Source organism: Colius striatus, chromosome 8, assembly GCF_028858725.1.
Source record: "Colius striatus isolate bColStr4 chromosome 8, bColStr4.1.hap1, whole genome shotgun sequence".
Lineage (NCBI taxonomy): Eukaryota > Metazoa > Chordata > Aves > Coliiformes > Coliidae > Colius > Colius striatus.
In genome coordinates, this window is record NC_084766.1 from 38314620 (window position 1) to 38342179 (window position 27560).

At 47.2% G+C, this 27560-nt stretch overlaps 1 protein-coding gene across 1 annotated transcript in view; it reads right to left on the bottom strand.

Annotated features, from left to right (window-relative positions):
* TCERG1L (transcription elongation regulator 1 like) overlaps positions 1-27560 on the bottom strand; it is a 72400-nt gene that overhangs the window by 22596 nt on the left and 22244 nt on the right. The window contains exons 5-6 of the mRNA XM_062001695.1: positions 8059-8184; positions 849-943 (exon numbers count right to left, since the gene is read on the bottom strand). Coding sequence (XP_061857679.1) covers positions 849-943; positions 8059-8184 — 221 coding nt within the window. The remainder of the gene's footprint in view (positions 1-848; positions 944-8058; positions 8185-27560) is intronic.

The following is a 27560-nucleotide window of genomic DNA, read 5'->3' on the forward strand; positions in this document are numbered from 1 at the left end:
GCACCAGGGCAGCTCCGAGCATCTCCCACACTGCTGCTTCCCAAGCCCGAGGCGCTCTTCCACACCCCCAAACTCACACAAAGGTTTCTCTCTTCTAGCTGCAGCCATTTCCACCATAAGCCATGCAGAAACCAAACATTTCCATTTATTTCACAGAAGCCAGGAGTACTATTTAGGTCCTTTTGCTCTACACAATAATCTGGCTGGTTTATAAAAAGCTCATGAAGTTACACACATAGCACTGCCCATCTGTAAGCTGCACATGCTGTTTCCTCTCCCTTTACATCCACCTGCCAGTTTTACTTGAGGACTGTGCAATTATCTGTAAAGGAAGGCTGCAGAGGTGTCCAGTTAAACGAGCAGCATCAAGAAGGCAAGGGCCACAAAAAGACTCTTCCTTGCAGCTGGGGCTGATGTTGGGATAAAGGGCACGAGGTGGAGAGAGCTGATCCTGCCCTGAGCATGGGCTGACCTGGCTCCACAGGTCCCTGACACTGCAGCGAGCCTGAGAAAAATCACACTCTGTTCTGCACTTCAGCTTCTCAGTACATGAATTTTGTCACGGGCTGTCTCACACCATTGCACTCTCACCTCCGCCCCAGCCCCACCACTGACCCGCCTCCCCTCCAGCACAGGGAGGAAACCAGCCACGAGCATCCCTCTGGTCCTCTGACAGAGCTCCTATAAAGCACCAAGAGAAATTAAGCAGGTAGCTATTGGAAATCAACTGTAGGACACAACCCCCTATGCCCAGCACAGGCCAGCCAGGGACAGTCCTTTATCCCGACTCGGGCTCGTGCGGTGCAGCAGCTTGCAGAGGTTACTCAAGCAGCAAAGCCATGGCACACCTTGTCGCCGTCGCTGCCCGCGGGCGCGCTCTTCCTCTCCGCCTGTAGAATCAGCGTTGGTGGGCACGAGGATCTGCTCGATTCTTTGCCGGTATCTGTGAGGGGAAAGGATTTCTTTTAACATGCAATACATGCATTCCCAACAAGCCAAAGCTGGTGCAGAAAAGAGAAACCGCTCCCTGTGGCAGCGAGTCTCCTCTCCTCAGCCAGACCTTCACTTCCACACACACGAGTGCCCGGGGCACAGCTACTCCCTGGAGCAGTGGCTCTTCCCACGGGGCTCAATGCTGGCCCCAGCCCCTCTCTTCCAGTCAGGAGATACTTGTGTGCTCTGGGTTAACCACCATGGCTACAGCAACCCCGTGGGGCTCCTGCAATGACATTCCACAAACCCTGATCACAGCCCCGGGCCACAGCACTTGGATTTCAACCTTGGAGCCTGCAGAATTTTAGGCAGAGTTAAGTAACAAATAAGGATGATGTTTCAACTCACTCACGATACCAACTCCATGAGCAATTTGGATGGCTACAGACTGTTCAGAGGGAGAGGCGAGGAAGGCGAGGCAGAGGGACAGCCCTCTGTGTTAGGGCATGTTCCTGCCTGTTCAGAGGTCAATGATGGTGACAACAGGGTTGAGTGTTTATGGTGCAGGGAAGATAGTAAGGCTGATGTCACCATAGGACTCTGTTATAGACCACCCAACCAGGATAAGGAGGCAGATTAAATATCCCATAGGCAGCTGGGAAAAGTCTCGAGATCGCCAGCCCTCATTCTTATGGGGAACTTCAACCTACTAGATGTCTGCTGGAAATACAACACAGCAGAGATTAAATGGTCTTGGAGGTTCCTGGAGTGTGTGGAAGTTAACCTACTCACACAGCTGGTGAGGGAGATAACTGAGCAAGGGCAGGGTTTAGTCTGGAGAAGACAAGGCTGTGGGGAGATGTGATCATTCTCTGCAACTGCCTGAAAGGAGGTTGTAGCAAGGTGAGGCTATTTGCAGTCACTGTGTTTCTAAGACTGTGTATTATATAGCAGATTCAAGTGTTAAAACGCTGTTCAGTTCATTTTAACCTTATTCAGACTACAGAGCAGGCACACATGTAACAGGAGCTTCGCCAAGGAAAAGGCTGGAGCCTCAGCCATTTGACTCTGCTTCTCCGTGGAATATATCACAATGATAAAAATTTAAACAGATGCCATTTTTCTCAGCAGATGACTTAATTTTTATGGGCAGTGAAAAAGAAGATTTACAAACCGTATCAATTAATTTCCATATTAAAGAGGCTGGGAGTAGAGAGCAGCTAATAAATATCAAAAGGGTCTCTAAATTTATCTTCACAAGACATCTGGTGATCGGGAGTCGTCTGGTTGGACTTTGAAGGTGGTAAAGTCTCACTGGCTCAGCCTGAGGATAAGTAACTGCCTCTGCCTGCTCCTGCTGGGCTTCTGGAGAGGGGGAGGGAATCCTGGCAGAGAGCTCAGGAGGACAGGGACACTGGCAGGACAATGCAGGGCAAAATTACCCTGATAATACATCCTCTAGGTCTAAAACGTGGCAGAAAGACAACGAGCAGCTTCTCAACTGTCTCATGGAGGTATTTCTTTATCTTACCCTATGCTTTCCAATCACTCCAACTCTCCCACTGATCTCCCCCAGGGACACCCTTGGTGGCTTGCCCTCCGCTCCCATGGCGTGCTATGAGGCAGCCCTTGGGCACGGCCCAGCCTGGCACGGCAGCCAAAGTGTGTCCTGAGCACATTGCATCCTTTCTAATCAGCTTTTTTAAAACAAAACATTAGAGTGCCTCTGGAAATACATTTGTAGAGGCTCAAAGGAACCTTGAGACACTCTCCTTTGCAGCAAACATCCCTCTGCAGGTCATGGGTTTTGCATGAATGTAAAAGCAACTGGAACAGCCCAAGTTTGGGATGGCTTTTGCAGGCACACAGCTGGCTCTGGTCATGACCTGCAGGCACAGCTGGCTCTGGCCACAAAATAATCCCTGAAGCAAAAAACTCTGGAAGGCAAATTAGCTGCTGATGAAAACAGTCACAAACAAACTGCTGTTCAGATCCTGTCACTTGAACACAGAGCAGCTGGACCTGGAGCAGCACACTTGGGAAGCCATGCTTAACAGACAGGGAAACCACATCAACCCCTCTTCCAGCTCTGCTTCTTTCTCTTTTTAACTATTTTTCTAATCCTAGGGGGAAATAAAAAGCCTGTTATTATTAACAGAGTTTTGATTCTCTTATAGTATTCATTGTAACATTGGTTTAAGAAGTAGCCAAGATCTTTCACTCAGGTATGTGTATAAGCACACATGCCCAGGGGATGAGAAGAGAGGTTCACCTAGCTTTGTAAGCATTAATGCACACACCTAGATGTCAACTGGAAGGTTTAAGCAAACTGTTGCACAAGTGAAATTTGACAGAGGAGTTGCCTGCAGCTGATGCTAAAAAAAGGAAACATGAGGCAGAACCTAAAGCACACTCACACTGCTCCAGGAGGAAGGTACAACATACAACGTGATTGTTTTTGTCACGGCTGCTCTTGCCCCGCTCTTTAATAACTGAAGATTGGCTGGAAGGAGCGAGCGTGGAAGGAGGGAGCATCCTTATACACATCTTCAGTGTGGAGACACTGTGCTGCGAATGCCTGAGGCAACCTCTTCCTGTGCCTCCTTTGAAAAGCTGCCTCACAGCATCCAAGGAGGAAAGCTGAAGCCCCAGGGAGAGACTGGGGTGATGGAGCTTTTGCTCCAAACACAGCCTCGGCGGTGCAGCACACGCAGGTGCACTTCTGCAGCATGCAGCTCTTTAGGCATCCACAGGTGAAGTACCCTTCCACAACATTCTGGACAGTCAGCACATACCAAATCAGGTGGAACTAAAATGAAAAATGAAGTAACAAAAGCAAAGTCCTGGAAGTCGCTGTGCACGTCAGGAGCTGTTCACTTCTATAGCTGAATGCTGTGACTGTTCTCCCTAAATGACAGGAGAAGAGCTCTGGAAGCTCGTGCATCCCCCCTGGGCTCAGGAGGCCCTGGCTGGCCCTGAGGCTGTGAGCAAGCAGATGCTGTTTGGGCTTCCTCAGTTGTTACAGGTTTCTGCCCCACACATGCTGGGAAGGGACTGCCAGCAAGGCACATACTTACCCTCCGCTGGCAATGGGCGCATATCTTTACCTGGGATTACGCTTTTCTTACTAATCAACCTTCCCACTCACCACCACCTTTAACTTAAGTGCATAAAATCAGCTGCAGTCTGACAACTAGGGGACAGCAACACACCCCCAGCATCCCCATACGCCTTGTTTTGCCCCTAAACGTCGCAGTGTAATTACCAACGACACCTCCCCACGCCAGCTGCGACGCTGCCCAAGGATGCACCCGAGATGGGAGATAAAGATACCTGATTAAAGAGACTTCTCTGAGGCTCCACGGCAGGCAGACAGAAATGAATAATTCACAGTATGCAAAGCAAAGGTGAAGTAGCAAAACTATCTTGGGTATCATAGAGGATGTAGGTGTATGGTCATAAACAACTTATTAAAAGCAGAATCAGAGAGGAAGTGAGAAGAGCGAAGATTGATTCATGCCCCAAGAAGATATAAACAAGAAATAGTGAAAAAAAACCTGTTATTCAAAGGTATTTAGATGCTGAATCTCTGTTAAACTCAAAACAAGTTTAAAATTTTAGTTCTAAATGTTTCTGAGAATTAGATTTCCTTCCAGTGCACACACCTAAACCCTCGAGGTGTTACTCACAGAATCAAAGAATGGGTTTGGTTGGAAGGGATCCTAAGGAACATATGATTCCAACTCCCTGCCATGGGCAGGGACAGCTTCCACCAGCCCAGGCTGCTCCAAACCCCCCATTCAATCTGCCCTGGGACACTGCCAGGGATGGGGCAGCCACAGCCTCTCTGGGCAGCCTGTGCCAGGACCTCACCTCCCTCATAAGGAAGAGCTTCTTCCTCATATCTCATCTCAATCTCTCCTCTTTCTGTTTGAAGCTATCACTCCTTGTCCTGTCATCACATTCACTTGTAAAAAGTCCTTCTCCAGCTTTCTTGTCAACTGCTTTAGGGACTGGAGTCTGCTGGAAGGTGTCTCTGGAGCCTCCCCTTCTCCAGGCTGAACACCTTCAACTCTCTCTGCCAGCCACGTCAGCATGTCCATGTCCAGCTCTCATGGGTGAGGATCCCACCTTTAGCCCACCATCACTGCTTCAGGGAGTCAGATCTTGCTCCCAGCTCCTCCCTGTACACTGGATTTCACCCTTCAATCCATGTCTGTGGATTTTGCTGTGCCCTGCCAAACACTGTCTCCCCTCTGAGAACAGGTCTCCTGGAGCAGAGCTTTCTTCCTCCTGATGCAATCTCTTCCCACCCAACCCTTTATTTTTTTTCTGGAGGTTTGTAATGGGAACAGCAGAATAACAAGCACAAATTCTTTGCTGTACCATACCACAGGCTCTATGGCTGGTGCAGAGTTCAAGGACAAACTCATTTCGTTGCTGGACTTTTCAGGCACACAGCCAGTGCTGCCCAACGGATGCTATTTGTCCCTACCCTGAAAACTTCCTTAAGAAAGAAATTAAGGTGAAAAAACCCCATGGGTACATTCCCTCAGCCACAGTGCAGGGTGGGCAGCACATCACTCCCATTTCCCAGACTGGCTCTGTGCATTCATGGCCCATGGAGCTGCACAGGCAGGAGCATCACTGCCCACAGAGCACTGGGCACCCCAGGGGCAACGCTTCTTTTGCCCCTCCCTCCTTGAGCAGGAGGCAGATGCTTCACTCTCATGAGGAGAGTATTTCTACCTGGTTTTGCATTTCACCCTTGTTGCAGCTGCTGTACCATTTCTCAGCCTCTCTGCCCAGCCGTTTCTGCACCTCAGCTAAGCCAGCCTCCGAGTCAAGACCTTTGCTGATCCTTGACAATCTTCCTTTCTCTGCTCTTTACGTGTCATTCTTTTTAAATATCAAGTTCAAGACCGTAGCCCTGATCTTCAAGGCACTTAATGGTCCAAGCTCTGCATATCTGTGCAACAGTGCAGAGCTCTGTGAGGGTGGTAGCTACAGCTTCACTTGTCCTGTACCCACTGTAACACAAGTAACATTTGTAGTTGCAACTGGACATTTCCAGCTTCCAACACAGAAATAAACGCTTACTAGAAGCCAGGACTGTTGCAACTTTACCCCTCCTGTTCCAGAAATACAGAAAGTTTTATTAGCTTTGTGTCCAGAGGAAAACTGATTTTGTGTTGTCATGAGCAAAATCCATCTGTGCCAAGCCTCACTGAACACCCAGTTTTCTCTCTATAAACCAAGTCAAAGGAAGGTTCATCTGAACTGCCAAACAAAAGCATGTCTCTAATGCCATCTAAAGCCTGTATGTTGGCTTGTAAGGACAGTTGGTAGCAACGTATAGAAAAGAGAGTGATCTGCTCAAAAACATTAAAGGCAAATCTATGCTGTACTCCAGTGAAATCACCATTTTTCTCCTAAATGTAGTTTGCAGCAAATCAAAGATGACAATAAGAGGAAGAAGGTGGCATTTTGTATTTTCAAAGAGAAAGCTGTAACAATAAAGCATTCCCCTTATTTACATTACATGCATATAAAAATGTAGTGATTGCTCTTCCAAAACAGTGGCCTCCCAACAGCACAGTCACTCGATTTTGCCAGAAGTTATCTAGTCATCAAACGGCTTCATACACATAAATCTTTATTCAGCATGAGGGATAAAATCAGGAGTGTTTGTGTTGTCAAGTCTGCCAAGAAGAAGAATATGAAAGATATTTGATATGAAATGTATTAGAAACCACGATTTCAGTTTTCAAGCAGCAATAAGCTGCAGATCAGCATGACCCTGTCACAAATCTTCATCTTTCTGTCCCTGCAGTCTTTGAACAGTTTTAGTATCTCCTCCATCTCACTTGCTTCTGACAAGAAAGCAAGTCGATACAATTCTTGGTGACCTCAAGGAGGAGTAGGCAGGTCTTCAGCACAATAACTGTATAGATGATAAAAGGAGTAGGTGTTTACCAGGAGCTAAGCAAACCAGACAAGCAACTGCAAACTGAAGTCTGTCCAAAGAGATGGGCGAGAGCTCTCCTTCAGTTTTGAGGTGTCTGTGTCATAAAATTTTCAGCAATTTCCAGACAGAGCTGGAATACTCAGCAACATACGGTCAATCAGAGGATCTTATGCAAGACAGGTACAGCAGCAGGCAGAGCTGCTTCAAAGGGAGCCTCCTGCACCACTCACAGATTTGCCTAGCTCAGCTGACCACAGAGGATTTCACAAAGCTTTTAGCTTAGCCATGAGTAGAGACAGAGAGCCTGAGGTACCCATGAAGGAAACAGCTTAAGTGGACAAGTGAGCACCAAAAACCTGTACGTGAACAAGCATAGCACAAGTACCTTGCAACTCTTCAACACCTCCCCAGCTGTGCTACCCCCAGGTGTTAATAAATTGTGCCTGAACTGATGTCTGTAACTCCTGACAAGTGCCAGGTTTCCCCACGGCACAGAGGAGGGAAGATGGGCTGGTACCCCTTCCCCACAGCTGTGTGCACCCAGGTCAGGCAGAGGAACAACCTCCCAGCCCCATGGCAGCACCTCACCTCCACAAACAGAGCTCCTGGCTCCACAAGGGCAGCACTGTGGGAGGAAGTTTGTGTTATGAGGAAGGACATTCCCAGCTTCCTACCAAAGTCTTGATATATGAATCTAAATAAAGCCACCAGACTTCCTCCAGCCTTTGGTAAGAGCATGACAACTCACAGACATTTACATGCCAGTGAATAAACCGGCTTTATCACACAGTACAGCACAAAGCATCCCGAGAGGCTTCAGCCAACGAGGCTTCACGGAGCAACTATCCAACAGATAACCACATTATCACTGTAATGCTCATGAATACCACTGGCATGGGACATGAAAAGCCCAAGGACGTTTCAGAAACTTGCCTTTTGTATCACCAAACGCAAAGCTACTGCCAGACTGAGTAAACAGGATCTGAAACACTCTGGACGTGCTTGTAATGAGCTAAAGCAAATGTCACAAACCCAGCGTTGGTACTTTGAGGGCCCCCCATTTCCATTCAGGGTGGAAATGGCTGTCTGGTTGGAGGTAAGCACATATCCCACACATACTCAGCAGTATAATCAGGACAGAGGAAACACAAACCCACCTGCTGCGGTCGGATCCATCAAGTTGGTCGCCATGAAGGTCACGGCCGGAGCGGACACAGCGGTTACCCGGGTGACTTGTGTTGGCATCAAAGGGCCCACATGAGCATCCACTCTGGAAGCAGAACCTGCATTCAAACCATAAGGAAACCTTTGGGTTTTTTTTCCCAGTAAAGAAAAATGCCTTTGAAAACCTCACTTTTTTCTCCAGCCTGTTCCACAGAACGCTCTTCTAACCTCCTGCTAAGCATTAATGCTTTCAGAACAGATTACAGCAAGACTAAATAACATACCTCTGGTTTCTACTGTTACTCATCACAAACTCTTTGTGTTCCACTCCATCCACAGGAAATTATTTTGCTGAGAATTTAAACCAGCAGCTTTCTCCATGGGAATCACACTCTGCTCAGCCAACCCACAATCCAGAAAACCACCAAGCTGCTCATATATGATAAAGCACTGTCCCGGGTGTGCTGCTAGAACCATGCTAATTAAACCAGGCTGCTTAATGCAGAGCTGGTGGCTATTGCCCAACTCGAGGTCAAACCCTGAGCATCAGTTTTCCACTAAATGTGGAAAGAAACTTCAGAAACTGAAACACCCATAGCACATCACCTCACTTCGGAGGTAAGTGCAAGGCTCCCACCAGCAGTCTCCACAGCCTGTTCAGAAGCCACCCTTTCAGAACTGAACTGGCAGTAGGGACATATCCCTAGTTTAAGGCAGACTATGGGAAGAACATCCTATTTCCTGCTCCAAGCTGCAGAATTCATCGTGCTTTTGTTTTGCTAACTATTCTTGTGCCGCCAAACACACCCCATCCCAACACTCACAGCTACAAATCCTCCCTCTCTCTCTATAAACCTCAGTACTGATTGTTGTTTCTCTAATTCCAAGTGCCAAAGCAGATCATTAGGTGTAACACTCACCAACCTGGGGACTCTGGTCACTTTTCTGAACACAGCTCTAACAGCATTTTATCATTAGAAAGGTTCAAATGAAGAAGAGAGTAGAAACTGGGACTAAGGAAGCCTAAGGAAAACCCAGTTTACACCAGTCAGGGATTGCCTAGCAGCACATCCATTTCTGACTTCACTCTGAATCCCTAAGCCCATAAGTTTCTGCGACGTAGAAAAGTCCCTGGTGAAAACTGAAGAGAACAATGCCAGTTTAAAGGGTTTCTTGGTGGTCCAAGAAATGTTAAACATCTGCTTTTGTCAAATGGGAAACAAAACTACCAGAGGGAAAGTCCATGTCTTCTACCTGGACCTGGTGACAGTCTCTACAGACACACAGTTCCAGCACCTGCAGGGCTATTTTGTCTCCCAGCCAGCCTGTTTGCAAAGTTGTGCTTTCCCATACCATCAACTCAGTGTTCCTGAAGCAGACTGGAATCCAGGTTGTCACCAGATTTTGTGGGATTCACCCTCACAGACACGGAGAACTTAAAGCACGGCACATAATCCTAACCAAGTTCTGCTTTTGCAATACTCTTTTACAACACCAGAGATGGACATAAAAAGTAAGACATATAAAATAATAAATCTTATGAAGGATATAACATTTTATAACATTAGAGAGGCACAGTCTATAAAGGGGTAACACAGCTGAACAATCCCTCAGGGAAATGGAAAGCTTTGCCAGTAATCTTAGGGAAAAGCAGGAGCTCCATGAAGCTTTAGGAGCTGAGGCCACACCATCAGGCTCATTGAGTGTTCAATAACACATTTGCATGACACCAACTTGCTCTCAGCCAGTCACCTCACAGACATTACCTGGTAAAGGATGGTTTATGAATTTTAAATGCAAATGAAACACCTCAGAAAAGCACGATCCCCCTCCAGCAAGGAAAAACTCCGACTTCCCAAATGTGCTGAATGGAACAACTGGGAGGACACTTGCAGCTTTTCCATACAAACAAGTGCAAAGGGATGATTAGTCCCAATCAGCTGTGGAGAGGAAGAGAAAGGGTTCCCCTCATTAACCTCCTCTTCACCTCTCCCCTTCAGAGGACCCCCAAATCCTCACGACCCAGAGCAATGCATGAGCACAGCCTCAGCTCAGAGCTGGCAGCATTATGCAGAGCAGCCCCTGAACTTTGGCCTTCGTGGACACAGGATCAGGCCTCGAGACAACTGGGGAGTCACCTCAGGTGAGAACTTTGCAAACAAACACTGTCTGCAGCTGACAGCCAGGGACATGTCCATGTGCACGTACACTCACGCACCAGCACAGCTGCTATTGCACATCAGTGTACCACATCCCAACCTTTTTCTCTTGTTGTCTTCCTCCTAAAAGGCTTAAAAACTGATAGAATTCTTCTTCTTTTAATGTGCTTCCTCCCATCCTTCAGCCTTCACGTGTGCCTGACAAACGTCCCTTCCAGGCCAAGGATTATTCAGCAAGCCATCAGTATGCCAGCCAGTTAGCAGAAGGAGCAGAAAAGAGAGGATAAGAGGATGGTGCCAAGACTATTTTGTCCTCCCAGAGTTTGTACAGGATATGCAACCCAGACTATGTATCTCACATGTAAAAATACATACTCAAAGTATCGATTTTCTTTCAAGGCCAGGCATGATGCCACAGCCCTCCACAGACCTAGTGCAAGAGTACCAAGAGATGCTCCCAGATTGCCCACACCAAAGGAGCTGAGGGAGAGGAGAGACGAGAAGATGACTTCTGTGGTCCACTAACTGCCCCAACAAAGCAACCCTGTGCCGTTCCCTGGTGGTCTCCTCCCTGGGACGGCAGAACCTGCTGCTGACACATCCCTGCTAGGGTAGCTCCGGCTGCCTGGGGGGCGCAGGGAAGGTGAATTGCAAGCAGCTGCAGGACAAACAGCACAAAAGGAAACATTTTACTATTTCTCTTGTTTGGGGTTGTTTGGTGGTTTTTTCTATGAAACCAGGATAAGAGAAACTCCTGCAAGACATGATCAGCAGCATGATAGAGAAATTACCCTGCAAGGTGCTATGGCATATTTAATCCATGTTTGCTTTGAAGAAAGAATGATAACTAAAGCCTTTATGGAAGAGGAACGGGTCATTGTGGTGGTAGTTGTGCTACCTACAGCACAACAATGTAACTGGAGGCACTTGTGACTCAGCCATCTCTAACAAGACAGTGAACCATTTTCCAGCTCAAGACAATGTCCAGACCTCAGGCAACAACAGTTTCTGTTTTCTGCTTCTACCAAAGCCCCTGGCAAAACTATTAACTTTGATGAGGCCTCTGGATACAAAGAGACACTGAGGAAATATCAGTTCCAGCACTGAAGTCTAAGGTGCCTCTGATTACATGGAGCAATCCATGCAATGGCAGGCTCACAACAGCCCCTCCAGTTATGCCCAACAGGACACGTGCAAATGGACTGAAATTCTGGTTTCCATATCCTTGGAGATCATTCCTGAAGCTGAGATTTCCATCTGTTACTTAGATGTGCATTAACACACAACAGTCCCATGAACAACATCCTACAGGACAAAGGTTGTTTGTTTTTCTTTGGCTTTTCTATTTAATTTTAAGGACAACAAAAAGGATACTTTCATCCAATCCTTCCAGAGCCATCAGAGACAGATTCAAATGGGATTCCATTGTCTGCTTGCTGCCTTGCTATCTACAGCAATACACTCAGAAAAGCCAACGCAGCCCTTCTGAATTTATCCAAAATGACCATCTTTAAAGCTAACAACTGGTCAAAGGTAACAGCAAGTGCTCTGGGACTCTGTCCACATGCACACACGTGGAGGCTGCCACCAGATTCTGCAGATGCCAGCTCGCAGGAAGGTATGCACCGAGTTTCAGGGCACAAGCAATGCTCTGCACCCAAAACTAGAATAATTTTCATAAGGTGTTTGATTACCTCCCTGTAGGTACAGAGATACCACTCGAGCTCTGCTCGTGTTGTCACCACGGTGCACACTGCATGTCCAAACGTGACTTTCCATTACATCATTTCAACTGCTCCTTCATGCTGATTTATTATCACATCCAGGAACAATACAATTATCAGTGCATCTTCTGATGTGATAGAAGCAATTAGTTCACAGCTTCCATCCATACTGGAGTCAAGCACACACAAATATATATATATGTGTGTATATATATTATTTCATACATGCGGATTGAGTTCATCTGCTTAGTTTAATTATATCTGACACTCACCAAATAAGCCTGAATGATTTAAGGCAATCATAACCTTTAAGGAATAAATATTTATGCTTTCTAGTTCTTCGTGTTCATAAAGAAACAGTCTTTGCAATAGATGGGTTTGGAATACAGATCAACTCTGTGGATTGAGTTTAATGTCATGATGCAGTATAAGCTTTCAGTATGAACTGAACATAACCTGAACTGGAACAAGACCTAAACGTGAACCATAAAGAACCTGACACCCACTCACATATACTTTGTGGATTTTATGATTACACTCAGGCAAATTTCACCATAAAATAATACTGAGGAGGAGGGGGAGGATAAAAGTGATCCTTCCTACGAAGCTTCTGATTATTGTCAGAGCCAAGGAGCCCTGACGAGCAAATTGTGCATTTTGAGAACATCTGTCCGTTTTTAAGATTATTTCAGTGCAGAGGCATTTTACTGTTGCTTACAAACACAAGCCACCTACCTCCCAATTTAACTGCACCAAGGATGCTGCAAGGACAAAGGAGGACAAAAGCAGAGCAGTGGAAGGTTGAGAAATCTGAAGATCCTCTTGTGAGTGATAGGCTGCCCTGATTTGCATCCCTGATGAGCAGACTCTGATTTGCATCCCTGGTGATAGAACCCAGAGGGGAGAGCTGGGGCTCCCCTGCCACTCTGATGGGGGTCTGGGGGTCAGCCCCCCAGCAAAGGGCGGCTCAGGGAGGCCAAGTCCCGCAGCCCAACTGGGAATGGTTACAGCCACACTGTCTGAACTGGGGTAACAGACAATCTCATCACTCAGCATGTCTGAATTGGCACGTTTATGCCACTGCTTCAGCACCTGAAGAAGAGAATGGGAAATTCCCCATCACGTAACTGACCAACTGTACCTCACCTCCAGCAGAAACCACTGGCCCCAGGCAGGCACCACAAGTCAGTTTGAATCAGAGAGCAGATTTCTCCAGGAACAGACAACTGTAACTTTTCCACCTTTGTTATTTCTACCAAACACTATTTGATGGCTACTTCTTGTCTTAGCCCATACCATACAGACTGATCACTGTTGCTAGCTCCCTCCCCTCCTTGCTCATGGCCAAAACAGACCCCAGGAGAGGGAGCAGATACATTACTGATGCTCGTGACCCAGTTGAAAGAGATAGGACAGCTTTTCAGGGCAAAACTGTTCTTTACAAATGTTGACTCTGTGCCTCAGCAGAGCCATCGGCTCTCATCATTCCATTACACAGCACATGGATGTTAACGACCCGTGCTCAGGGGAGCTGCGCTGCCCACGGCAAGGCAACGTGACAGCGGTCCCGGACTGCACTGCAGTTGGCTACAGTAGGGAACCTTTCCTGCTCCTGCTGTTAAGTTTTAATTCTTACTTTTTCCAATTAAACCACGGCACTTCCAACGTTATCTGAAAGCTGGGTTAGCAATTCGGCAAGAGCTTAAGCCTCGTTTTCCTCAGTGTGACTCAAGGAGCCTTTACCAGCACTGCATCCCAAAGAACAGGGAACACACCACCTAAAATGGGCCTGATCTTACCCCCAGTGAAGTCAGCACAAGCCTCTCTCTCCAGCTTTATGGAGACTGCATCACACACCCAAAACTAAAGTTTTTCTCCCCGCAACACATTTGCCTCTTGCAAAGCCACTCTTTGTGCCGTGGGACAAAAGCTCTCAATGCATTATTGAACAGCACAGCTCATCATTCATGTTTGGTTTTGATAGATATACCTCAGAACTTGGGTATGTTAATGGCTTTGTAAGGCTGCCTCAGGAAGGGCTCGTTGACACCCTGAGGAGCTCAGTCCCTTGGGAATCAACTGGAATGGGGAACTGCTGGAGAGAGGCCAGCACAGGGCCACCAGATGCTGAGGGGCTGGAACATGTGTGTGAGGAGGAAAGGCTGCAGGCCCTGGAGCTGTTCAGCCTGGAGAAGAGAAGTCTGACAGGGGACCTCATCAATGCTGGTAAATACCTAAAGGGCAGGTGGTGAGAGGATGGGGCCAGTCTTTGTTCTGTGGTGGCCAGTGACAGGACAAGGGGTAACAGGCACACACTGGAACATAGGAACTGCCACTAAAACATGAGGATAAACTCCTTTGGTGTTGAGATGAAGGAATCCTGGCACAGGCTACCCAGGGAGAATGTGGAAGCTCCTCCTCAGGGGGTTTCTAAACCCTCCTGTGCCCCCTGATCAAGGGGAACCTGCTTTAGCAGGATGAGCTCTGGAGGGTCTTTCCCACCCCACCACTCTGAGATTCTGCACATTTCTAAAATGCAACAATATGATGGAAATACTCATTTGTGAGAAACCCAGGATGAAACAGGAACTTGTGTTTCCTGAAGAGAAGGGGTAGGGGATGAAGGGCCATCACCACACTGCACACCAGGAGCTGCAGGATGGCACTTCCCTTTGGGTACCACTGCGTGTGCCCAGGATGCTGTGGAGGACTCCAGCTGCTTCTGAATGAGCAGCTCCTACTGCGTTTTCCTTGTGTTTACGTGGAGCTTTTAATGTCCCATCTGACATCCATTATCCCTTGTCCTGTCACTGGGCACTACAGAAAAAAGTGCTGCCCCATCCCCCTGACATCCAACATTTCAGTACTTACAAGTGTTGATGAGGCCCTCTCTCAGCCTTCTCTATTCTAGGCTAAACTTCCTCACACTTTAAATAGGTCAGAAACAGAAGACAGCAACTGCAGAATACGTTTTAGCACCCTTGTGCATAGTTAAGCAGCACATACTGCTTCTGATGGCAGCACCTACCGACCCTGCTCCTGCAGGCGACGCTGCCAGCCCAGTCGTATCCCAGCGGTGACAGGACACAGCAGGAGCGCCGGGAATCCTCCTCCCTGAGAACTCTGGGCTCTCTGCTCCTGCTGTTTCCCAGCTTCACCTCCAGGCCGAGGCAGTGACCCAGAAGCTGTCCATCGCTTTGCTGGCAGGGGGGCAGTGCTACTGGGCTACACACCGTACACACACCAGCGTCCTCGCTGATGGCATCTCCCTGCCCGTGCAGCTGGTCTCAGGCGTGGGAAGGTGGGAATTTTGCTTCCTCTCCTACAACATTTTAATCTATTATAGCTCCTTGCTTTTTTCCTGGAACACTGGTGTTTTAATTCTTCTGCTTTGTCAGAAATTTTCTCCCTGCTTGTTTCTGTGTCCACTCATTACATCCTGCCGCGTAGCTACAGGATCACCTCTAGCTTCCAAAGACAGTGGAAGTTTGCAGTGGTGTAAAGCACAAGAATGGAATTTTCAAAAGTGTGCCAACGACCAAAGAGTAGCAAACCTATTAACAGTATAATTTTGTTGACTTTGAAGTCACTGATGCAACACTGAAAATCCCCCACTCAATAAGGAGCCCAGCAGGTACTCCAATACACGCTTATTTCCCAGTCAAATGTGAGCCACGATGATTCTCTTTTACATCCAAATTGAAATGTAATGAGAATGTATTAACAAAGAGTATTAAATATTCAGTGGTCTGTCTCTGCTCAGGAAAAGCTTTACCTTACCCTTCCAGAGGGACTGGCAGAGCAATGCTGATGGAAGGCAGAGGCTTTGGGTTTTGCATTTAGAGGAGTTCCACTTCTGCTTGGGGAAAAAAAAAATATCAAACAAACCCCAACTAACCAACAGCAGACAAGCCTAAAGCAGGAGACAACCTATAAATATGAAATAAGAAGCTAATATTGAATCTAAACACTCAAAAGAGCTTTCCTCAGAGCAGCAGACAGAGCTGCTGTTTCCTGGGAGCAAAGCACACTACTCACAAACCTGGCATTGAGTCCTTATTTCCTAATAATAAGAATCCTGAATGGGTACAAAGTCCTGGAGCAGATGAACTCAGGGATGTAAAGCCCATTTCAGAGGTGAGAAGAGAAATTCTGGCAGTGAGCACATGAAACTCTCCCTTATCTTCCAAGGGTCAGAATTTGACTCCACATTCTCCTGGGTTCTTGTGGATTTTTCAGACTGCAGTCTGTGCTCAGCAGAACATGGAACACCTGATCTAATGGGATATAACATCAAATTAAGAGAAAATCTAACAAAACAAAGAAACAGCCCTTGCACATGCCCAGAAAAAGCCACAAACATACCACATGTGCTGCAAATGGAGAGTTGCACATGTCTGGTTTGAAAGGTGATCTTAATCCACAAACACTAAAAAAAGTGTGTTGCAGTGCTTTATCCATAAGGATATTAAATGTAGGATGGACACACTGCATCAGAGTAAAGGTCCTTCCCAGCCAGCACCCAGCTTAAAGCCACAGCTAATTGCAAGTGTAATTAGCTACACTGGAAGAGTGTAGGAATGAAGCAAGGATGCAGCAATGTACAGGGAAAAGGTGTAAGAAAAAGCATGGAGATAGCATAGTAATTGTTTACACTCCCATCTCTCATAACCTTACAGACCCCCTATCACACCCTCTCCCATCCTGCCCTTCATCCCTGCTCCAGCTGAAGGGCACAAGCTTGCTGATCTGTTCTCCTGGTGCTGACTGGAACTTCACACAGCAAAAGGGTCATTAACAGACAGGACACAAGACCTGTATTTAGCTATTTATACATAGATGTGTATGATGTACCTGCCTCATTTGAATCTCATCAAACTATTGTAACACAAATTGCAAAACTGGTTTGAAGCAAAGCATTAAGCTGCAAAAGACTCCGATCCAAATTCCCAGAAACTGCTGGAAAGAACAGCAAAGTGAAGAGCAGATGACTGAAGCTGTGCAGTAACCCAGCAGCAGCTGACGAGCACAGACCTCCACAGGCAGCACAGGGTCATGCCAGCCTTGTCCCCTGGCTGGAAGGAGCTGCCCTCCTGCCTAGACACAGCCATCATAGCACAGGCACCATGGCAGGTCAGAAGGAAAGGCACCTGTGCCCAGTGCAGCACCTACACCACCTCTCACTGCTGTGACTGACCAGTTTCACAAAGTGCTCCCTCCTCACTGTCTCACTCAGTGAGGCATTAAGCCTGAGAGGGGTTTGACACTGGGTGTGATTTGAGGAACACACAAGATACCCAGCTGCTGCCTCGGAGCTAACTGCTGGGAACGGAAATCCAGCACGATGCTGCAGGGAAACCACAGCCTGCTCAGGACAATCATTGACAACATCTCACATTCAACTCATTTCTGCTGTCTCTCTAATGCCTCCTTTAGGATTTGGATTTGCATTGAGGGAAAGAAAGAGGGGTAAAGTCTAAAAATATTGGAAAAGCAGCCAATAACCTAAAGAGCTGTGTAACTAGGATTAATCAGGTGGGGCAAGAAGCATCAGCCTGAACCCAATACCCGATACACACAACAAGCACAGCAGACAAATGCCATCTTTCTGCTGGCAAGGAAGGTCACGGGCAAAAGAATCCAAGGCAGAATGAGTTGGTAATAAGGAACCAGAACAAATCCATATCCAGTCCAATTCTTTCACTATTGAAATATTACTTTGGAGGACTTTGCCTGTTCCCAGCCCCGAGGGTGCTCACGCAAGCAATCGGCATCAGGGCAAGGTGACGAGGCCACTCATCATTCTGCTTCCCCACGAGGGTCCCCTTTTGCTCACTGTCCAGCCAGACTGTTGGCAGGGACAGGAAGGATCAGTTTCTAAAAACCCCTGCAAAATGACCTATGGAAAAGAGGAGAGCAATGGAATTAACAATCTCAATTGCTGTGTCTAATAGCCAGGAACAGACACAGAAACACACCCATTTATTTCCATCATTGTTGTTATCATTTTGTGACCCCAGAAGTTAAGATCAGGGCCCAGAGACTTGCTTCACTTAGGAGCAACATCCATCACAACTTGGGTAATTTGGGGCAATGTTGTTTATTTGCAGAGGATGAGAGAAGTCTCTCTGCTTGAACAAAGGAGGAATTGAACAGTAACCAAAAAAAATAGCACATCCCTCTATACAAGCCGTGCAGCCTCCTGCAGGCACATTCTGCCCCTCAGCTCTGCTCCCACCTTCTCCTCAAGGTCACACCACGTTTTTCCTCAAGGCCATTTTCAGCTGCCTAAACCCAAGGCTGCCTAGAAGCCACCTTTGCTGAGTTCTCTTTCCTTACTCTGTTCCTTTGAAAGGCCCAGATATGTTCATTAAAAATATTCAGCACTTTCTGAATCTGATTATCCCCTTCCCTCTGCTTCAGAGCGCAAAACGTGGCACGTTTTCTGAGCAGCAGCTGCCCTTGCTGCTCCGTTAAGGTGCTGCTGGGTGAATCCTTGCAAGAATTGTCTGCAGCACAGCTGGCACAGATGCTGCCCTGCTGCTGAAAGGTTTAGCAAAGTCTGCCCTGACCTCCTTCCCACTCCGAACTTAAACCAGCAAAAAGTCTCACTGGAGTCTGGCAGAGCAAATGCAGCCCATCGCTCCTCCCTTCCTTGCCTCCAGTGGTGGGTTACTGGAGAAAACCTCCAGCACAATGTGATATGTAGGAAGGCACAGTGAGCACAGCACCCCAAAAAAATACCAGAAGCTGAGGAGATGGAAATGGCAATCACTATTTATAAGTTTCCCTGGTACCCACCACGAAAGCAGTTACAGAGGGTAATGATGATTTATGTGCACGGCTGCTGCGCTGCCTCACCTGCAACACGCCAGCGGCCCCTTGACTTCTCACTTGGAGACCACAAACTGAAGCAAATGTAACAACGAGATGCAAACAGAATTTGTTTGCTCACTTGTAGAGGACAGACCATACAAGAACAGCATTTACTCCAGGAGTTCAAAAGCACAGTTTCCCCAGCCCCGGTGTAAGCCACAGCCAGACTTGCTGGATGAAGCGGAGCAGGGTTTGCCCTCGTTCTTCCCTTTCTCCTCCACCAACAGAAGTCTAAGGGGGCTGATCTACAAGCAGTCTTTGCTTGCTCCAGTGAATGGGATGGATCTGGAAGCAAAAGCAAAGACAAAACATCTACCAGTTCAAAAAGGGAGGGTTGTTGGTGAGGAGAAACACCTGGAAAGCACAGCAAAGACCTTTCTGAGCATGAACCATAAAGCAGCACATCCCTGGGGACACCAGCTCCCAGCCCCAGCCTTGTCCCACCTAATCCTAAGGCAGAGGATTTTATAAACCAAGGCTGTCATCGCTTCCTATCCAAACAGAAACAACACTTTAAAAGGTTGGCAGCAGGGCTGCTTTTGGCAGAATTGCCCTGACTGCTCTGCAGCTCTCTCCCCAGGTTTTCTGTGCCATTATTTCTGTTTGGGTTTTCCTGTTTTTCAAAATAAAAACTTACTATTGAAGATCTATTTCACTGCTGCACTGGAAAGGAACAAAAACTAACGCATTCGGTGATCTGGGATGGAAAATAGAAGGATGGTAACGAGATGGAAGGGTGATACCAAAATGAATGTATGTCTCCAGGAAGGAAGAGCTCTCAGCAGCTTACAGCACTGCCTGGCACAGGCACAAGGGACTCGAGGGCATCACAGCAAACTGCAAAAAGCATTAGCTGCCTTATGAATTTTGACACAGACATTTTTTTAATTTCTTTTAGTTAAAAACAGATGGTGTAGAAGCTTAGTTACCTCACTGCTGTTCCTTCAGATTAATACACCGCCCCGTAAGGAGGTCAGAGGATTAGTGCAGGGCTTTCACTCCTTCGTTAAATGGGAACTAGTAGCATGACACACATAATTACAAACACACACACATGTATCACTGCACAGCAGAAAGAATCTGGAGAACTATCACCAGGCTTTTCTAAAGGATACACACGTTCTACACCATTACACTGGAATTTGGTCAAATGGCGCAAAGAATAGTCATTTCATTAATGTGAAATAAACAAATACCTACTTCTTAACTACAATTGTGTGACTCAGAATGGCTTTAGAAGATACTGATGGCAGAACACTCTTCCCCAGGGAAGTGCTCCCCAAAACACTCCATCCTCCACACCCCTCCCCGCTGGGAGGGAGGGAAGGGATGCCACGGGCTGCCAAAGGTGCCCCAGCTGGCTCCTCTGCTCCAGTGCCTTCTGCACTCCTCCTCAAGTCCAACTCACAGCTGCTTGAGTATTTTCTAGACAAGTATATACAGCTTTGGACAGGAATCCAGACTGAAGTTAGCTTTTAAAAGCAGACACAGAGATACAACGGCCGTGCCGAGGACCCAGCTGCCAACAGCATCAGCCCAAAGCCCTTCACCCCTCGCTCACCACTCAGCTTTTGCAAGGTCAGTAATGAGCTTTCATCTCCCTGGAGCTGCCCCAGCACAGCTCCAGGCTCCTCAGCCTGGCTCCTACAGAAGTTTCTGCTCCACACCTTATTTTAGAGACTATTTGCCCACACACCTGTGTTCCCTCACAAATACATCTGAAACCACTGGTAGCTCTTGTACAAACCTGAAAAGAAAGGTCTGTCTCTCAAAGACTGGATGAATGCCTCCATGGCTGTGGACAGCAGGGCAGGGAGAAGGAGAGAAATGCTCTAAGTGTTCAGATTAAAAGAAGGCAATGGCAAAGCCTCCACTTTTCTTAAGTGCCTGAACATCCACAAGAAAGGAAAGTGCTCTGAATGCCAAAGAAGCTTCTACTGAAATTTGCACTTATTTAAATACCAGGAGGCATGAATCTGTAGGAAGCTAGCCCTCATTAGGTCAGAGAATTACTTAAGGAGGTAATTGCCCGTCTCCTTGCACACTCACTGGCCAGCAGACACAGCAGCAACCCAGTGCATTACCCCCTCCACTGCCACTGATCTCCCTTGCTTCCAATGCAGCGTTCCACTGTCCTTTATCACTGAGAAATTAAGGACTGTGGGGCTGGCTGCAAGGACTCTGCCCAGGCTCCACTCCTGGGTGAGGGGAAGGGGTGAGTGATGCTGCTCTGCACATCCCCGTCGAGATCCCTGTCCCGTGCCAGCAGCCATTGGGCACACAGCCCCCACAGCTCGCTCCTGGATGCCAGGCTGGCAAGAGAGTTCTGCATCCTCTGTCCTACAGGTAGTCTTGCAGGTAAGGAGAAGGTTTCAAGCATCATGTACATGGCAGCTGTGCCCTAGCAGCAGAAGAGGCACTCGCAGAGGGAAGGGAGAGCAGCAGCATGGGCAGCACGGGCCAGCTCCTCTGCTTAATGCTCACCTGGAGGATTTTCATCATCATCTGCATAAGAAACAGCAGTGCTGCCTGAAAAAGGTGCTTGAGAAGACAGATTTGGCTTTCAATGTACGGGTAAAGTAGAGAAAATAAATATCTCTTTGTTTTGAACGAGAATAACCCCACTTAGGGCGAGTACAAATGTGTGTATTTGCTGCAGTGGCTCACAAAGCAAACAATATTTCTTTTTGATTAGTTCTTACAGCTTAGTTGTCTGACTTGCAGCATTTCAGCTCAGCAACCTGCCCAAGCCCTCTGCTGCTTTCCAATGACCAGGGAGCAACTCTGATTCTCACCATGATTCCTCCCTGCTCTGATTCTCACCATGATTCCTCCCTGCTCTGATTCTCACCATGCTTCCTCCCTGCATCTCCCAGGAAAGCTCAATCACACTTTTCATATTTGGATTTTCAAGGGAAGTGGTGTGGGGGTCTTTGATTGGCAACTGCCTGGTCATCCCATGGAGACCTGGGCGTCTGTACAGCAGATCCATTGACAGGATGGAGACCTTTCAAGGAATCTGAGTCAGTCTTCTGATCTTGCTAAGATCAGAAAATAATCTCACAGCAGTTATTCACTCAGTATTTCTATAGAGATGAAGTACTTCAGCAGGATGGAAGAGCAGCCCACGTTGTCTTCCCTTGGCAAACAGAACTGACAGACCCACAGCTCCACTGTGCCTTAAACTCAACTCAACCCTTACATCCCCCTGCACAATAATTTAGATTTCCTTGAAAAACAACTTCTCACAGGATGTTGAGTCAGGACTATCATTTCAGATTTCATCTCACTTGTGAAGAAGCTTCTCATAATACAATCTCCCCAAGACATACATCTAACACCTAGACTAAGGTGCCTGTAGCATTTTTGGACACACCCAGCAGAGAGATGACGTGTTTGATCATCCCTTTCCTCTAGTTCTCTCTTTTGGGAAAGGGATATTTCTTAGAAAATGGGGAAACACTGGCTCATAATATAGCTCACAGAAGCTCCTCTGCTGGTTTGTGCAGTGACCATGCAAAGGTGCTGGCTCCCTTGCCAACGCAGAGCAGCCGCTCTCCTCAGACTGAAGTCACTACTCCTTAAATATCTGTTTGATCAGCGCCACAAAACAAATGAAACAGGGCACCTTCTACGGTGCCAAAAGGATTAAAAACAAGAGGGATCCTTCTTGAGCCAAACAAATCCACAGTAATGCAAACTTACTGGAGTGTTGCGTGTCTGATATTCTGCCAGCTGCACAAACAATAGCTGTGCTGGGCTGGAAACAGCTTTTATCACGACATTTTAAAGGAACCAGAACCTTGCACTGCATCCAGATCAGCTGGGAGGTATGGGCAGCAGCTACTGTTTTCTTCTGCAAAAGTGCACTTGAAAAATATGCAAAACGTGTGCTTAAAGTTATGGTTGATATTACAGCTCATGAAAGGGAACCTAGGGACCCTAAAAAACAAATGCGTTTGGCATCCCGGTTTTTTCCTCACCAGCTGCCTTTGTTTTCAGCGATTCTCAGGTCTGGCTCAGCACAGAAATCAGAACATGGGCTAGTTACAACTGCAAAGAGAAATTCAAACAAAGCATGTTTCACCTGGTATCAACATGGAAATAAAGTATGAGATGACTGTTGATGAACATCCTCTCCCACAGGCAGGAAGGCTTAGAAGTGCTGAAAAACTCCCTTTGTTAAAGGCACAGTTCTAGGTTCTATCTTTTCACTGCGCAGGAAGCACTGGGTTACATCAGATCTCAGTCGGTGTTTGCTTCCTTCAGGAAAGAAACAAACCCAACTGAATGGAAGAAGATGACGAGGTGCCAAGAGAAACTGCTTTAATGTTTAAAAACCCCAACATTTGTGAGCTTCTGTTTTTATATTTTTATGTGCAACATCCCTCACTCCTTTAAAGACAAAAATAAATTATCAGGTCAAAAACTCAGCAAAGCTGTGTGTCACTATCAGTTTCAGATAATTAAGTGAGATATATTCTGGAGCAGAGTCGAACCCTGATAATACGTCAATTACTTCTATAGAGTCCAGTCAAGATCATCTAGCACTCTCCTCCCGCATCTTCATTACTATCTTACTCTAAACTTTGGTCTTAAACTACTTCAAGAGCTTTAGGAAAACCAAAACTGCTGCTTTCATATTGCTGCTTAGTAACAGCAGTCCCGCTGTCACCCTCCCAAAGCCAGACTTTGCATGGCACTTCTGGACAACACACCTGAGTGGCAGAGGAAGCATGGAGCAACCCACCACAGCCCAGAGAGGCAGATGGACCACCTTGGGATGCTCTTAGGCCTCAGGCATTGATGCACAGGAGGGTTTGCACCATGTAGTGCTCCTACATCTCCTCCTTTTAAAAGGCTTGCTAGTTCTGCAGAAGCCACATCAGGGTTTGGGAGACCAGAAGTTCAAGAATCACAGTTTGGGTTCCCGTTTCCAAAGTCCTGGCATTGCATTTCTTCCCATACTACAACAGCACGTTCTCCACTGCAAGCTCTGCACAAACAATAATTCCACAGTAGCCACTGGAACTGTGTTTTGAGAGGCAGAAAGCACAAAGTTTGTCTCTGGAGGCATATTTCAGCTTCAGCATGTGCTACAGAAACACGTGTTGGGCCCCTGCTCAGGCTGGTGTGTGTGTCCCCAGCCCCCTGTGCTACAAAGCCTGTCCTTACCTACATGCTACAGCCTTACCCAGGACGGACACAGATGACTATCTTCACACCCACGAGCAGACGGGGACTATGGCCTGGCTGCCCAGCACGACTGCCAATTGTGATACTGCTCTGCAATGAGTAATTTTCATTCACTATGACTTAAACAGGACAATTGATTTCCAGGGATGAAGAGAAAATGGGATTTCATCTCATTTCAAGCAAGTGGATGTTTACAAGATACAAATCATAAAGACGACACGGCCGCAAGTATTGGATTACAATCTGTGCCAGACTGGCATGGGTTTAAATCTCTTCTACTAAGGCCCAGCCTGGAAGTATTTTCCTTCCAAATGATGTGATATCAAGTTTATATTGCAGCACACACGCTGAAATAATCATCTGAGGCAAGGACAGCAAAATCAGACACTTTGCCTTTGTTGTGAGGAGGCATTAGAAACTTGTTGGTGCTCTGCAGCTTGGATTCCCTGTCAGCCTGAGCCTTCCAGGGTGACTACACAACTTGCAGACAGCCAGGCAGACAGTGACAGCATTTCAGGGGACTGGGCACTCCTCTGGCACACACACAGGCACCTTCCCTAATGTGCTGCCACCACTTTCCTCTTAAGGAAACAAAAAGTCTACTAGCATAAACTCAATGAAAACACTACTGACAGACTCTTGAGGAAATGCAGCCCCAAACTATGTGGGACAGGAACATCTGCTTAACCAGAGATAAAATGTGTCACTTAATAAAAAGAAACCAAGAACACGGGTCCATGAGCACAAGGTAAGAAGGAGGGAGGTGTGGAGGGCTGCCCACTGCCCAGCCTGGGTGCCAGCAGACCCCCTTCCCTCCACACAAAGAGGGGAGCTGTATGGAGTTTTATCATCCTCATTGAAGGGAATCACCCTTTTATCACCCTTTTGAAGGGAAACAGTTCTTCAAGTCCATACTCCATCCCCAAGACACACTTTGCTCAGATCTGACTGCGCTCCAGCCCTCCTCCAATACCGCCTTTACACATCTGTCATCATGGGCTTAATTAGAGACGTTAATCCCCTTCCTGCATGACATCAGCTCTCTCTTGTCACTGCGTTTCACTGAAAAGACAAATCCAAATTTAAAGGAGAGCTCTGTGATGAGAGGAAGTTAACAAGAACCGCTTCCCAACTTCTAATGACTTTTCTCATCACAATAGCTGTGAAAGCAAGAACCACAATAGTGATATTAAAATGTCATATTCCATATCAAAAATATTAACCACTGTATGCCCCACAGTTAGAAAAGCAAATCATGCAAATCCCCGAAGCCTCGGCTCGTGCCCTGTGCAATTGCTCAGTTGCCTGGACTTGTACTAACCCAGCACTCAAGGGTTGAGCTCAGATGCCACAACTTCAGAAGATTGAAAATACAAACCTTGTCCAGAAGTTTTTTTCTTGTGCTTCTTAGTTTTAAAGAGTAGTAGTACAGCCCAGAAGATGCCCAGCTTCTGAGACACCAAAGCCTAAATCCCTGCCTGAAGTGACAAAGGTGGGATTCCCCATCTCTAACATTGCAGGTTTCCCTGCAGTTTTACAGGTTGGGCAGCCACAGAAGGGAACTGAGAGATGTCCTTAAGATTTTGACCCTGTGAAAGATCTTGATATATGTAGTATCAGAGGTCTTCAGCACCATTTACAGTGAGCTTCCTAACAGCTGTGTCCATCAAGTGTGAAATTAGATTCCTCACTTTTGCTCTCGTTAATTAACTCTCAGAATCCATCTCGGTAATCACAGACTGTATGACACCCAACCCAAGGTTGGAGCTTCAGCTCTCCCCCTTCCCAAGGGATTCCCCCTCCACCCGGTGAGGAGATCATTCTTACCAATCAGACTCTTCAGACCCCCTGACCACCACCCAGGCTACCCCGGCACTGACTTAGATTTTTCTGTATTAATCATAGAATCACACAACGGTTTGGGTTTGAAGGGGCCTTTAAAGGACATCTAGTCCAACCCCGTTGCCATAGCCAGGGCAATCTTCAACGAGAGGCCAGGCTGCTCCTAGCCCCATCCAACCTGCCCTTGGTCACTTCCAGGGATGGGGCAGCCACAGCCTCTCTGGGCAGCCTGTGCCAGGGCCTCACCACCCTCACTGTATAAAATTCCTTCCTTGTATCTAGAAACCAAAGGAGTATTCTCTCTTTCAACAGTAGCACTAGAAGCGAGTATACTTTCCCATCTAATTCTACCTGTTTTGATAAGACAGGGAAGGCAATTCCATAGAAAATGAGGGAGAAAACAAAATAAAGCCCAAGTATCAGACTAGAGAAATCTCATGTGTTTTATGCCAGTAACCACAATGGATTACTCCTCCAAAAAGCACTCCTCCCATCTCCAAATTCTACCCACATCGCTTTCGGACCAGCCTGAGCCTCTGCAGCACCGATGGCCACGAAGCAGCAGCCCACAGAAACTCTTCCCGTGAGCCTCCTCATGAAAATTAATGTGGCAACACCTCTGCTTGCAGCTTAACCAGCAAAAAAAAAAGAGAAAACAAATATTTGTCGCCGTTCTAGTCAACAAAGAAAACGAGCCGAGTTCTCACTCCGTGCCTCGCGCCCTGCCGCGCCTGCTCCCAGCACCAGCTGCCGCCCGCCAGGAGCGGTGCCAGGCAGAGCCGCCCTGCACCAGCCCCAGCACCTCCCTCACCCAGCCAGTCTGCACTTACACACACACAGACACCCCCCATGAGTGCAACGAGGCACAGCGCAGGAAAAGAATCGCTTTGACTCACTTTTTGTCCTTTCTCTTCTGCACTGCTGTTGTTCAAGCCAAACCATGAGACCCTTCCCCTACACCGGTGCCCAGGGAAATAGCAGAGTGCCCCAAGGACTGCTCATCCTCTAGATTGATTCGTGGCAAAGGAGATGGGACAGCAACAGACACCAAAATATATACTGGAAACCACAGACAAACAATTCCATCAAGCACTCTTCTCGGTATTATTGTGAATTACAAGTTTCCCTGAGTTACTGAACTGCTTGGGCAAAGGCCCTCCTTCCATGGCACAGCTGGAAGGTGCCAGCCCCACGCTTCCCGGGGTGCACTCATACCATTTACCGTCACAGGGACCCTGTCTCAGATCTGCTGCTCTTCTTACTTCAAGATACTTCTGGCTGAGTATTATCTTGATTTTTAAAATAGTACATCAAGAATAAAAAAGTGCCAAGGTGGCATTACTGACTAGAGAGAAACCTTGTCACCATTGTGCCAAAAGATGAGGCACCTAAGAGATGGATCCTGTTAGCAGATGATGATGCTGGCGATGCCTGAGGCAACACGACTCAGTATGAAAACCAAACATACTGCAAACTTCTCTAGCTGACTTGGGCTGCAAGTCAGGAGAGAGAAAAGGCATGAGGACAGAAAGGGGAAAATAAAGAGGGAAATGGTCTACCCAGAATGGACCAAGTCTCCTCAAGCAGGACAGAGCCCACTGTGTGCCTTGTCAGAGTCAAGATACCACCAGAAACTGGGAGGAATGAGTTTGGACATCTGCAGGTGGGGACCCAGCAGGATTAAAGAAACCTCACTGC